The 14,157-nt window shown below is 43.0% G+C and overlaps 1 protein-coding gene across 1 annotated transcript; it reads right to left on the bottom strand.

The window, feature by feature from the left end:
* Positions 1-264: 264 nt before the first annotated feature.
* DARS2 (aspartyl-tRNA synthetase 2, mitochondrial) lies at positions 265-13,995 on the bottom strand. The gene is made up of 15 exons (XM_075710576.1): positions 13,272-13,995; positions 12,876-12,977; positions 11,554-11,649; positions 10,431-10,554; positions 9,740-9,786; positions 8,891-8,997; positions 7,998-8,067; positions 7,241-7,420; positions 6,287-6,394; positions 4,979-5,041; positions 4,647-4,799; positions 3,575-3,793; positions 3,030-3,140; positions 2,738-2,813; positions 265-1,189 (listed from the first exon to the last, which is right to left on the bottom strand). Exons 1-15 carry the CDS (start codon positions 13,644-13,646, stop codon positions 1,002-1,004), a joined length of 2,019 nt encoding a protein of 672 aa, XP_075566691.1. The 5' UTR covers positions 13,647-13,995; the 3' UTR covers positions 265-1,001.
* Between the last annotated feature and the right edge of the window lie 162 nt (positions 13,996-14,157).

Consider the following 14,157-nt stretch of genomic DNA (forward strand, 5'->3'; position numbering starts at 1 on the left):
ACTACCCAGTACAGAGTCGCTCCTGCACTGTGGCTGTTCTGGTGTGGGACAGGGATGAACAGACAGTTACTTGCAAGAAAGTTGCTGCTGCATCACTCACTACTGTAGCAGCAGGTTTGCAGGACCAGGCACAATTCATGTAAGACTAGCAACCCTGCTATGCTGTCACAGATTTCTTGTCATCTGCTAGAGGGATCAGGGGTCATAAAGAAGAACAGGTGACTCTTTCTTGTAGAGAAGGCCAAAGGCAAGCTCAGTCAAAACCACATTGCCAGATAAACTTTATTTACAAACATACAAACTTCAGAATTAGCGTGCTGAAAAGCAGCAGGACCACAGGCCCCAAAGACAGATCATCTCCTGTTTGACAAGTATTACAAGGACAACTGTTGCAAATGATAAACACACTTCTCCCCCAGTCTCTGAAGAGAGAACACAGCTGAATATGAACTCCCTGTTGCAAGTTCTGGATGATCTTGTATACTCCAGCGTGAGACAAGTTGCTGGCTGCACTGAAGTTCTGCTGTGAAGTGTCCAGAGCTCTTGGCCCAGCACAGCACTGCTCTATTGTAACAGTTCTCAGCTAACAGATTCAAGGATCATTAGGAATACAGACCATCTGCCAGGGAAGCTGACACTATCTCCTCCAGATGGGAGGAGAAATACTTTACAAGGGACATGGAAAAAATAGGGAGTGAAACAAAATTAGATCCCATCATCACTCCAGTATGACACCCCAAAGCCAACATTCTCAATATCCTATGCTAAAATTATGTTCTTTTCTTCTGCTTTTCTACTTCTCATTACCAACCCAAAGGTGAATTCCTATCATGGAGCCCTCATACCTATTTCCCATTCAATCCTAAAACTGCCATGGTACAGTGGGGTTGCACTGCCCCCCACCCTCCCATAACGGTTGATGTTTTCTGAACTGAATTCTGGTATTTAGAAGCTGTAACCACCTCTGGTTAAACAGATCAGCTTACATCACTGGATTTAAGTCAGTTTTGCTTTGCCTCTTTTTCTGCAAGAGGCCAGGAAACCTGGATGTGATATGGCTCTAGTTCTTCTGGAGTAACATAGTCTGGAGCATTGCCCATCAGGTCCCGTCCCCTGAAGGATTTAGGAAAAGCAATGACATCTCTGATACTTGGAGCATCAACGATGAGAGAGATCAGCCTGTCAAGTCCTAGAAGCAGAAAACAAATTGGTGAACCACTTGAGTTATGGCCCTATATTACTTCCTCCGATTCAGAAAAAAGAAAAAGATGGAATAGATAATATTACTCAGCTTGAAGAATAAAACTGAAGCAAGTAAGGGGAAAAAATTAGTCTCAACCAGTAGCAGAGAACAGACTTGCCTGAAGAGCAGAAATGCCTAGCAAAATAAAGCTTTTCAGTATTACAGAAAGTTCTGCAACACATCAAGGACTGCAAGAGAGAGACAGTGCTTTTGCAAAGACAGCATAACAAAACCAGTGCAGCTAAGTGGCACGAACACTGTCAGGGCTCTGCTTAACTGCTCAAAGCAAGCTCTTGATCAACCAGTTCTGAAGGATTAGAACTAGGAGGAATGCAAAAAGAACAAGAGCCTCTGGGTGACCGGATGGAGGGAAATCACACTGGAAGACCACAGGTTAAAATGCTACCTTTGTTTTTGTAGGTTTTGTTTGTTTGGGGGGGGGGGGTGGGGTGGGGGTGGGGTGAGGGGGTTCCCTTTTTTAAAAGCACAAACTTGCAAGGTTCTAGGAAAAACATCTGACATTATCTGAATTAGTGAGCAAAACAGATAAGGAAGAAGGGAAGTGAGACTGAAGCATAGGCCTCTGGGCATAGGATCATCCTTAGAGCCACCAACATGTGATTTGGTCCTTGCATAAGAACTAAATCACACTATGACGCTGGGGAGGAACACTGAAACACTCTGCACTTGGTGACAAAAACTCCATTTTGTTCTACAAAGCAGCTACAGAGGTGAAAGCACTGTGTAAGCCCACACAGTGTTACCATGTTGGTGGTGTGTCCTTGTTTCAGCTGGGATAGAGTTAATTTTCTTCCTAGTAGCAGGCATAGTGCTGTGTTTTGGATTTAGTAGGAGAACAATGTTGATAACACACTGATGTTTTAGTTGTTGCTAAGGACTGCTTATGCTAGTCAAGGACTTTTCAGCTTCCCATGCTCTGCCAGGTGCACAAGAAACTGGGAGGGGGCACAGCCAGAATAGTTGATCCAAATTGACCAAAGGGCTATTCCATACCATATGACATCATGCTCAGTATATAAACTGGGGGGGGGTTGGCTGGGGAGCAGCGATCACTGCTTGGGAACTGTCTGGGTATCAGTTGGCAGGTGGTGAGTAATTGCATTGCGCATCACTTGCTTTGTATATTATTGTTATTATCATTATTATATTGTTATTATTATCACTACCATTTTACTTTATTTCAATTATTAAACTGTTCTTATCTCAGCCCAGGAGTGTTTCTCACTCTTACTCCTCCAATTCTCTCCCCGATCCCATTGGGCTAGGGGGAGTGAGCGAGCAGCTGCGTGGTACTTAGTTGCTGGCTGGGGCTAAACCACAACATGGTGCCAAATAGCAACACCAGAACAGCCCCCTCTGTCAGGAGGAGACAAGGCTTTTGCTGTCAAGCATGAGGCTTGTTTCTGGGATCTGATGTGCCAAAAAAAAAAAGTCACAAGACACCAGCATCCTGGAGAGCTACAGACCACTCACCTAAAGCGATTCCTCCATGAGGTGGAGCTCCAAACTCCAAAGCCTCAAGCAGGTGGGAAAGCACCTCAGAATCCTCCTGCAAAATTACAGAAGTATCACTGGACAAGCAATGCTCTTCCTACTAGCAACGTAAGATGAATGTACGATGAAATCATCCATCACTCAGGGCTAGGAGTTACATTTCTCTATCCAGGAAACACACAAGCATTTCTTTCAGGATTTGAAATGGATATTTGAATTAATTAGTCCTTTAGATCTCCAAGGCAGTGTTAGAGACATCTGTAGGTGTTACCTTCAGCACTTTCTCCAGCACAAAACGCTGTTGTTCTGCACTATGAATTCTGATGGAGCCACCTCCAACTTCACTGCCATTCAGCACAAGGTCATAGTGCTGGCTACGGACCTGCAGAAAGAAATGAACAAGCACCTTAGCAAGGCTGAGGCACAAGCTGCATTTAACACCAACCTGCACACAGAAAGCAAAGACACTGGGAATGAAGACATGACATACTACAACACTGCGCTCTCAGTGGTACCTTGCAGTTCAGGTACCAATCCTATCAGAGGCATGGACTGCTGCTGACAGATGTGGGACAGGTCAAAATAGACTCCTCCCCTTAGGCAACTGTTTCTTCTAAGACCCTTTTGTCAGGGGCCCACATGGATATTTACTACACGGAGTAATCTGGAAGCCATCTCTTCCAAACAGATATGTACAATATGCAGTCAGTTGCATGAAACATCCCTTTTTACAGTAAACACGATGCTACTTGCTCACTTTCCCAGGACACACAGCTGTAAAAGAGCCAGCATGGCAGGCATGAAGTTAGTAGTTACCTTTGTGGGATCAGAATAGAGGAGGCTGATATCTGAAGGATGAGGAGCAGTGAAAGGGTGATGAGCAGATTCTAGTTCAGTGGGATTCTCTTCCTTGGGGAGGAAAAGTGGAAAATCCACCACCCACAGAAAGCGAAAAGTCTTAGGATCACGGAGTACCAGCCCAGCCGCCTCAAGGAGGTCAGCACTCTCCAACCGTAGGCTTCCTAATGCAGAGCACTGCAAAAGAGAAGGGAGCAAATGAGACAGGGCAATTTTGCTAACAGGGAAGTCACTCAAACTCTGACCAAGGAAAGAGTGTTTCATAAAGGTAGTATCAGAGATAGCATCAGTTGTAATGCATTGTTGCCTTAAACACTTTTGCCTTGTCTCCCAGAAGATATCACCTTCCTGCTGAGGCAGCAGCAGCTCCAGGGTTTGACAAAGAAAGGCAAGTAAGGAGCTGGAAAGCTCATTTTCTTCCAAATGTTCCATCCTCAGAGAACTCTCCTAGACTAACATCAAGCTCTACACAAATGTTGACTAACTGGGGGAGCACAGGTAAGATCTGCACTTTGCAGACAGAGAAATGAAGGCACAGAAAGAGAATATGACAAAATTTTGGCTATCAAGCAAAACATGACACCTTGTCATAAACCAATGCTTGGAAGGCAATGTCTGCTGGCAAAAACATAGAGAAGGGCAGGGACAGAATCTCCCACCACTGCTGCTAACAAGCAGTTGTGCTTCACTCTAGTCACCTGCTTATGCGAGACAAAATTACCTAGTTGACCTTGTTTTCCAATCTCTGTTTGATGGTTTAAAAATTGAGAGAAAAGGAGGCACTGATTTGTTCCTGTTTTATATTCCAGCTTTTGTTTGTTACGAGTTCTTCCCAGAATTTGACTGGGGAAAATAAAAGCAATAGGTACATTTCATGCATTATTTGCTGTTGCTATAGCTTCAGCTCCAGAGAAACACAGAATTAGATGATGACCTATTTTAATAAGAAGAATTAGACTAAGGTCAGATAACATGAAAGCCATCATCAGCAACATTCAACTCACACAGCCACACAAGAAATGCTTCCTACCACTTGCTTGTGTTCACCAGCTGCCAGCAGTACCACATCGTCCACCTGCATGTTCAGTGCTTGGATAAGCTCTGACTGCTGCTTCTCACCAAGAAACTTTGTAAGCAGAGACTTCAAGCTTCCATCAGGCCTGCAGATAATTTCCATGATTTCCTAAAGAGAGATAAAAGCATGTTCAGTCCAGTGCTGCCCTCTCTTGTCTTGAAGCACCACATGCTCAGGCACTGACTTTCAGCTATTAGAAACTGCTCTTCTACCTTCCTCTGCCTGCAAGTGCCTTTATATACACTTTGTCATTCACCATTTCCTATGCCTCAGTGTTTCTGTCTCACCTGGTTAAATTGGGATTTTGCAGACTCCTTTAATGATTCCAAATCTTTATTTTTAAGATATCTCTGGGGAAAGAGCAAGAGGAGACGCATTAAACATCAGCAAAATATATAGAAAGCCCAACCAGGATTCAAATCTGCTGACTGAGCTGTACTGGAAACAGAAGAACTTGAGAAGTTTGGAAACAAGTTCTTACGAGGGCTGTGGAACAGGACACTAGGCTGCAGCTGGGTGTCTTCTCTAAGGGCTCCTTTCAGGAGCCCCTTTTCCCTCTAGATTGTACACCTGGCTGCAGTTTTTCCTCCCTGCTCACAGATCAGATGTAGCTGGTCAGCAGAGTTAGATTACACCAACTAACTGCCTCCAGCATGCAGAAACAAAGTTATAACACCACACTGTTGATAGGGAAGGCATAGCTCAATTTGGAGGAACAGAGGGAAACCAACTGGGCTGACTCTCGCATGCAAAGAAATGCAATAAATGAGGACCTGCGTCAAGATCTTAATTTTTTCAGATTTTTCTTGATTTTTCTAATGTTTAGAGGGGCTCAAGATTCCACTTTTGTTTTGCTCAAACACACACCTTAGTGCCCTCTTGTGGGAAGCTAGTAACTTGCGTTTTGTGCAAAAATTAAAAGAATCCCAAGAGAAACCATGGTCAGAAAGTCCTATTCCCCAAATAAAACTCAGTGTTTAATGGCTTTTTTTTTCCCCCCATACTGCCCAAGCTGCAAAGATGACCACAGCCAGAATTAAATCTGCCTCCCTGCCAAAATACATGGCTGTGTGAACCTTCTACATCTGTTGTCAGCCTTAGATTTGGTCTGTGACATTCTCATTACAAGACATGAGCTGTGCCCACAAATGCAGCAAAAGCAAACATGAGAAGGGCTTGTAACCACCTGACCTTTCTCTCATTAGTCCAGAACAGAGCTGTGCCATACCTGGCTCTATTTCAGTCTCTCGCTGCAGGGCACAATTTATTATTGAGATGCAGATCAAAAGCCATCCTTGACAAAAGCAAGCCAGTGCCCAGAGAGGCTTCCCTATCCTCAAGGCACCTTGCAGCTCTGGTTTTTTCTGCCCCTTCCTGAGGGCTATGTATCTTCTTCCCATCGCCTGGTCATCTGCATTCCCCTCTTCTAACACCACTCAGCCTGACCTGACATCAATCACAACCAGTCCCAAGTTCCCTGAAAGGCACCGCCTCCCCAGTAATAGCAAGGAACATTTTCATACCAACAAAGGAATTTAAATTGGTATGTTTTTTTATTTCACAAACCATAAGCAGTATGAAAAAGCATCACTTACTACTCCTTGAGGGATACAAATGGCTTTGACAGTGCCACGTGGGTAACTGAGTGCGTTCTGCACAAACTGAATGTCCGATCTTCGTAAAAAGTCACTGATATCCACTATCTGAGAAAGGAGAGATCACAGGAAAAAGCAGCAGTGGTAGGAACATGAAGCAAAAATCCTGCACCTGTGTCTTAACACCCATTCCCTGGGACATCATTTCTTTGTTCAGTGAAATCAGATTGTTCAAAGAAGTGAACAGGACCAAGCTAGAATAACCATTAGGAAGCTAAACACTGCAGAATCAGAAATGAAAGACAGCCAGAAAAACCCCAAAACTGAGTTTGAGCCAGGAAACCCCAAGGTTGAGATGGTGACATCCTACCACAGTGGAGAGAGCTGCATACTGAAAAAGAAACCCCCAAAATTATTTCCTGGGGAAATACAAGATGCTTTCTTGCTTTTTAGCACTGTTCCTCTTAAGACATTTGTCAATATTCTTATTTAACCTTTCATACTCTTGTTTCATATACAAACAGTGTATGCACACAACCACAGTCGGTTATCTTGAAAATATATTCAGGCCATTAGAAGGCTGGAGAAGCCTGTCTTGTGAAGCATGCTCACCAGGAGTATGCTTTGGAGTGCAGTAGACAAAAGCACTTACAGTATCTGTGGATGCCTTATGGGCTTCTGTTCCTAAGGACAGTAAAGATGCATTACTTCCTAACACTACATTACCTTTAAATAAAATTTTCTTAAAACATACATTTTCCCATAGCCAAATAATCAAACCCTCTCTTCCCCAAGAGATTATTACCTGTACAAAGCAGTGACGATGGAACAGACACCTTGGGTAAATTACACCATTAAGAACCCCAGCCAATCACATATACATGATCCAAACAAACATTATTAAAACACTAACAGAAAGGAGAAGTTGCAAGTTCCCAATGTGCAAACCCTCACCTTCATGCCAAAACGAGTGTCTGGTTTATCAGTCCCATAGTCAGCCAGTGCCGCCTCATATGTCATGGAAGGGAAAGGAGTCGTAATGCAGCCTCTTTCCTCAGGCCAGGAATATTGCAGGAGGCCCTCTATCAATCTCTGGATCCCAGCTTGATCTACAAATGACATCTCTATATCTATCTTAAAATAGAAGACAAGGGGGGGGATTCCACATTAGCTACAGGTTTTGCCTTTGTACTACTACTAGCAGAAGCTCTTGACCATAAAGCCAGCATAAAAAGAAACAATACACTACATTAAATCATAGTATGACTGCATGGTGTGTGAGGGTGTGTTTATGATCTCCCTACAGCCTGATGACTCAGGACACAATCTCCTCAGAGAACTGAATGAGGTAATGATGACAAGGACAGAAGGAGAAGCCTTGAATGAACCACACTAACTCTGCCTGCAATCTCAAGGCTGAGGAACGGGATGCCTGACCCAGCAGGACAGGAGGAGATTGCAAACACAATCACTGCTGCAACACAATTCCCACATCTACTGCATCTGGGACTGTGCAGTCATCCAAGGACAGTAACCACTCTGGGCGTGTCCCATGCTAACTTCAAAGGGCTCAATCTGTGAAACACACAGCAAACAACATTGTACCCCCCAAGCAGCACAAGAGCTAGCAGAAACCAAGCCTTCAGAAGAGAGAAAAGCTACAAGCTGTTTGGGGTGAGGAGGAACATAAAAGGCAGTGTGAGCTGATTACCTGAGTGAATTCAGGCTGCCTGTCGGGCCGTGAACCTTCATCTCGGTAGCAGCGAGCAACCTGAAAGTACCTGCAATAGGACTTTTACTCAGATAACAAGTACCCTAAATTAAGTTGTGGCTATAGAATTGACCATAAGAAAAAAAAAAAAAAGAAAGGTCTATTCCCTTTGGAGCAGATGATCGTAACCCTAGCTGTTCCCATCCCCTCAAAAGCATGAAACTGAGAGGAAGCAACTGTACCAGCAGCTGTATTCATCTCCAGCCATACCTCCAGAGGCATGCAGAGGCTACCAGATGAGCTGTGTGCCAACAGGGGCATATGCAACCCCTTTTCCCACCTTCCACTCCAAACCTGGACTCTGCTAAGAGCCATGCAAAACTCAGTCAAGACCTGGCCTGCAGTTCACTGCATGAACAACTGTCTCCCTCCCCTTCAATTTTATTTGGAGGAATAAGCCCAGTTAAAAGCTTTGTACTCACACACCCTGAGAACATGCTTTCCTTGTCTTAGTCCTGCTCAGCTGCCCAGCCTCATCTCAATTACTTCTACAGGTTACTCTTGGAGAGGCTCTTATCACACACTAGATTGTCTGCCCTTCAGGCAGACTGTGCTTCAGGTCATGTTTCCATTTAAAACAACAGTGAAGATTTCAACCTTCAAACAGGATACACTTCCTCTTACTGGGAGGCACTACTGCAGGGGCTGGGGGGAGGCGAGGGAGGGGGTGGCAAATGGCCTGGCCTAGCTGAAAAGTCCTAAATATTTAAGGATCCCTCTTCAAAACACAAAACCTGTGGCAGTACATTTTTGGGGAAGTATCTAAAACCTCACAGATCAAAGCAAGCAAACCCTGGACAGGACATGCAGAGAAGAGTCCAAGAAACTCTTACCTGTCCAGGCCTCCAATCATGAGGAGCTGCTTGAACTGCTGAGGACTCTGCGGCAGAGAGTAGAACTTGCCTGCTTCCCTTGAGGGCACAAGGAATTCTTTTGCTCCCTAGCATCAGAAAGAAAAGCTTACACAGTTCAGCACATAAATGGCCTCAATTCCTGGCAGAGAGCACAGACTAGGAGCACAAGAGGAAAGGACCTAAGGACCTATTTTCCCCATCATGAAATCCCGCTTGTGATGAAATGGCTGTTTGTACATTACACTTAAAAAAATCTGTTAACCAGCTTGGTCAAAAATATCCCAAAGGAGGATTCTCCACCTTCTGCTCTGAGAGACTAATGCATAACAATACACCATCCAAGACAGGGGTTTAAATGCGAGAACTCCATGTGTTAGCTCCATCAACAATTCCTGGGCTACAGCTCTCTTCTCTGTGATTATTTTTGAAATGAAAGAAACAAATATAAACTTAGAAATTAAAATTACTCGAGTAGTGCCACTGTAGTAACCTACTAGGTAAGAGATAAGTGCTGGGGAAACAGTGCTTAGAAGAAGTTTTTTGATTTTATAATCTGGCTGTCCCAGGACAGGACTTACATTCAACATGTGCTCTACAAGACAGAAGCTTAATTTTGAACCTGCAAATGAATAAAGGCACAAGGTATCACATCTTCCCTTTGACTCCCTCTAATTTCAAAGCATCCATGTATCATATCAGAAAATTTGCACGAGCTGTTAGTTAGTGAGGGAACAGCAATGAATGCCAAGAGGCAATTGAAAATAATTCAACTATGAACTGCCTATGCAATTGCAGGAGGCTAAAATGCATTACTAACAGAATACATACCCCTGGGGTTCTTTTAAAGAGCGTTGGAGTTTCTACATCCACAAACCCTGAGAAACAAACACATGCTTCAGACACAGAATACACTGAGAACAGGGAGAACTAGTATGACAGAAAGTAAGCTAGAGTAGGGTTAGTCAGCAAAATAGATAATCTAGCACACCATGTAGCCTTTCCAAAATCTACAGATTTTGCTGCTTCTAAGAATAACTTGTGTAATGACAGATTTAAAGGCTCTGAGCTACCCTGATGTCCTGCCAGAACTGTTGATGGGAGGACTCCATATGGGCTAAAAAATTGTTAATTCTCTATCTGTTTTGAACTAGACCTTGCTTTTCCAAAAAGGACTCCCTGATTTTAAGATAAGCAAAAGCCTCATAAGAAATCCATCTGTTTGACATGCCTCAAGTTGGGTGACCAAGAGAGGGAAACTACATGCAAAAGGCCTTTTCTCACTGGATATAGCTCATTTGAAACAACTGGTTTGTAGCATGCTAAGAGATTTCAACGTGTTTTATTCTTCAGGCCTGCCAACATCCCTCTAAAGACCCCACTGCAAGCAGACATGTCCTTACTAAGTGGGACCAGTCTGGAGTAGCAAGTTGATTGGCACTCCCTCCCAGAAATAGGAAACAGAAGAAGGGAGGGTTAAAATGTTGTTTGCTGCACACTGTTCTTCAAGCACTTTTCTTACCATGGAGGTTACACAGATATTCCCGCATCCTCATTACTATCTGTGATCTCAGCCGCAGGTTATACTGCAGCTGGAAGCTACGCAAGTCCAAGTAGCGATACTGCATCCGTAAGGCCTCTGATTTCTGAAGATAAGTGATAATTAGGATTAAGAGACAAAATTCAAATTGCATGTCCAATGAAGCTGCTCCTAAAGCCACAGGACAAAAAGAGAAAGCTAAAAAAGGATGCTGCTCTATTGTGACAACCCACCCATCACCCACAACCTACACAGACAAACATCAGCCACTGAGAGCGTTTCCATGCATGACAATTACTTAAAAAAAAGACCAGACAAACATTTACTGTGATAAGAGCTGCCTCAAAGATCAGGATTTCAGCCCTTCTTATTCTCAGGCAACTGCAACAGACTGTAGCAATCCTCCTTGTGATTTTTAAGCAGAGGAGTGGTATCATACATAGGTCTAAAGGACCAACTAAATGGTGATACACCCTTGTTACAGACAGGAAAACGAAAGCAGTGCAGATGATGGGAATTGTCCAGCACCTGTAACATGGAAGGAACAGGACCCAATTCTTCCAATTCCAACACCTACATATCAGTCACACTTTCAATGGCACAGAGAATATCTTCAGTTAACAGTGATGTGACTCCTACACCATGGAGCCTGCAGTAAAACTAACCTCTTATAAGCACTTACTTATAAGACACACTTACTCTGTGTACTCAGAGGAAGAAAATCCTCTGGCTGACTACCTACTTGTCCAGATAAGACTAACCACCCTTGCCTTAAAACACAGCAGTGCATTGGCAGGTTGTTTCACGCTCTCAAAAAACCTAGCATAGCTGATTTCTTTCACTCTTCCTTTTACCATCTGTTCTTAACAGCGGTATTTGAAAACCCTGTGCACTGGAATCATTCAAGCCTTGTTTTCTGCTTAACTAATTAGAAATACATCCTCACAACTAATAAGCAGCACCCCTATTTTAAATATCATCCTTCCCCCAAAGCAGAGCTGGGAGAACATGACAAAGCTCTCAGATGTTTTGCCATCACCCTGGGCAAATTCCTAAATTATTGAAAAGCCACCACTTTGGTAAAAAAAAGATGAAACACAGACACCTTGATGAAGTCCTTGATTTCAAAAGGTAGCTTCTTGCAGGAGTTTAGGATCTCTGCAGTCTCTGCCTTCACTTCAATATCCCCTGTTGGCATTTTCTGGAGCAAAAAGGCAAGAAAAATAATTAGATTCAAAACTTAAGGAAAACAATTGGACAAAGGTATTTCACAGATGGTTGGGGGAAAAAAAGAAACCCATGTGATTATCCTCCCTGCCTTCTAGCAAAGTATAACTCAGAAAACTTCTCTCAAGGACAGATTTCTCCTAGATTTCCCTTCTGTTCAGAAAAACACAAGTCACCTCACCAAAGATGGCATGTTCTTTCCCAGTAGCATACTGATCTCTAGAAGAAATATAATTACTTGTACTTTGCCTTCTCCTTGAAGGACATGCTGAGCACAGAGGAACAGTCAGGCACAGACCCTTTTAGGGCACATGCATTGGACAAAACGCTAGTTCCATTAGCTTCAATGAAACCATGCAGTATACATTTTAGTGTGCATTAGCAGCATCACCATCAGTCCTTAATACAAGTCAAAAAATGCAACTTGCAAGGAACTTCTCAGAACTTCCTGTTCTGAACACCAGTTCTCAGAACTAGTCCTCTTTTCCTTAGATCCCAAGGGAGAACAGACAGCTTTCCCCACTTAACACTGTGCCACATCAAAGTTCATTTGATCCTACAGAGCTCTTTCTATTTACCAGGGGAAAGCACATACAACCTTCCAACAAACTGATAAATGATTAGAAGAAATAAAAGCATAGCTTGAAGCCTGCATTCTTCATGGACATCTATCAGTGGTCAGAGCAAAAAAAAGTTACTGTCATATATCCAGGTTCTCTTTTTAGGTCTGCCAGTGATGGGATACATACAATCCTGACAGATTGATCTACAGCTGATTACAATGAGAGCTGAGGAACACATAACATTAAAAAAATTATTCAACCTCTGTTTTCTATACAATGAGAGCAGCAAAATCTATTCTGAGTGAGAAACAGGTCATCACACAATGTGGAACTTGTGATGACAATACTTATTTTCAAGAAAAAGAAATGCTCAACCACACTTCGATAGCCTGAAAAAGCTAGCCATTATCTTTTCAAAGGGCTGAAACACAATTTAATTTGTGGGTGTCTGTAATACGCTTTGAGGTTCTCATAAGCTACATGTCATAGCAGTTATTTCACCTCACATTATCTGAGGACAGGCTGTCACACACCCAGAACCCATGGCAAAGCTGTGACACAAAGGCCACCATAATCCTACTATCCAGTGCTCTTTTCCACAAGGAATAAAACCCTTGAGACACCCACACATCCTCACCGGATTCTCCTGCCCTGGGGGCCGAGGGGACACAACTCCAGTCACTCGCACAACAGACTCCACTGGGGCTTTAGACAAGAGCTTCTTCACATGGGAGTGTGCCTGCAAAATGACAATGCCTCACAGAAATTCAAAGAACAGGACAAACATACCATGCTCAAGGGCCTCATTTCTTAATGGCCCATTTGAATACGGAACACTCCTTGTAAGCCAGAGGAAACAGTATTAATGTTTCTGTTGCAGTGTCAGATCAGGGCTCTCATAACACTTAAATCTATTTCTGAGTCAGAGCACTCAGTCTGACAAAGTACTTCATTCTGCTCTCCATGTCTGCTGGACCCAAGCTACCAAAGGAAAAATAGAAATAATACAGACTTGTATTTTGGCAGCACTTACCTCATCCTGTGGAATGAGGATCTGGGTCAGTCCTTGGAAATCCCTCAAAACCAGAAACAGGCCTTGTCTGATCCATGAAAAACACAAAAGGAAAACCATTTTTTTCAAGAATTCAGTAGTCTTCTGCTTTTTAAGCCAAAGCGCACGGCAACTAGCTACTTCCTGTACCTTGTGACTAATCTCAAAGCATTTCCAAGTAATGTATGTACAGATACTTTTCCCACATCTGAATCTAATCTGAACAATTTGTTTCAGATTTTGCCCAGCCACAGACAAACAATGTGCAAATAACCAGGAGAGGCAGGATTTTAACTTGAACATTAATCCATGCAGAGCAAGGATTATGAACACATGCAATTTCCTGCTGGGAAACATTGTTCAGACAAACACATTTAGATAAGCATTAAAACTAAAATTCAAACGGATACAAAAAAGAAAATCCAACCACAAAACAAGAACACCACCACTGGTCCCATAAAAAGTTTCACATGAACAATCCGCACTCCTAGACCCAGAATCATAAATCTTGATCTCTTCAGCTGCAGTAGAGAGCTACCATTGTACTTAATCCATTAAGAAGCTGTCATGGAACATGCTCTGGCTGTCTTTATAAAGAAGAGCACAACAATCTCATTGCAATAATCCTAACTCTGTTTCCTGGAACTCCACCCACAACTGTTCAAAGATGTGATGTGCAGGACCTCCTAAAAAAAAAAAAATCCATGCAGACCATCACTGCAGAACAATGCTGGATAAAAAACAGCCTCTCTGAACTATACAACACAAAACGTAACTTTTGATACAAATTAATTTCACCAAAGCCACAGGACCTATCTCCTTTTTACAAGCACATACCCAGGATCAGAATTTTGGAGAATCATCCATG

Source organism: Pelecanus crispus, chromosome 5, assembly GCF_030463565.1.
Source record: "Pelecanus crispus isolate bPelCri1 chromosome 5, bPelCri1.pri, whole genome shotgun sequence".
NCBI lineage: Eukaryota > Metazoa > Chordata > Aves > Pelecaniformes > Pelecanidae > Pelecanus > Pelecanus crispus.

What these genes read in the sequence shown, in the direction of transcription:
- DARS2 (XM_075710576.1), bottom strand. Translation starts at nt 13,646, where the DNA reads ATGTTTCCCAGCAGGAAATTGCATGTGTTCATAATCCTTGCTCTGCAT. An exon ending in TCCTCATTCCACAGGATGAG is followed by an intron (nt 12,978 to 13,271) that starts GTAAGTGCTGCC and finishes GTCATTTTGCAG; the next exon opens with GCACACTCCCATGTGAAGAA. An exon ending in GGCAGCCTGAATTCACTCAG is followed by an intron (nt 7,421 to 7,997) that starts GTAATCAGCTCA and finishes TTCTATTTTAAG; the next exon opens with ATAGATATAGAGATGTCATT.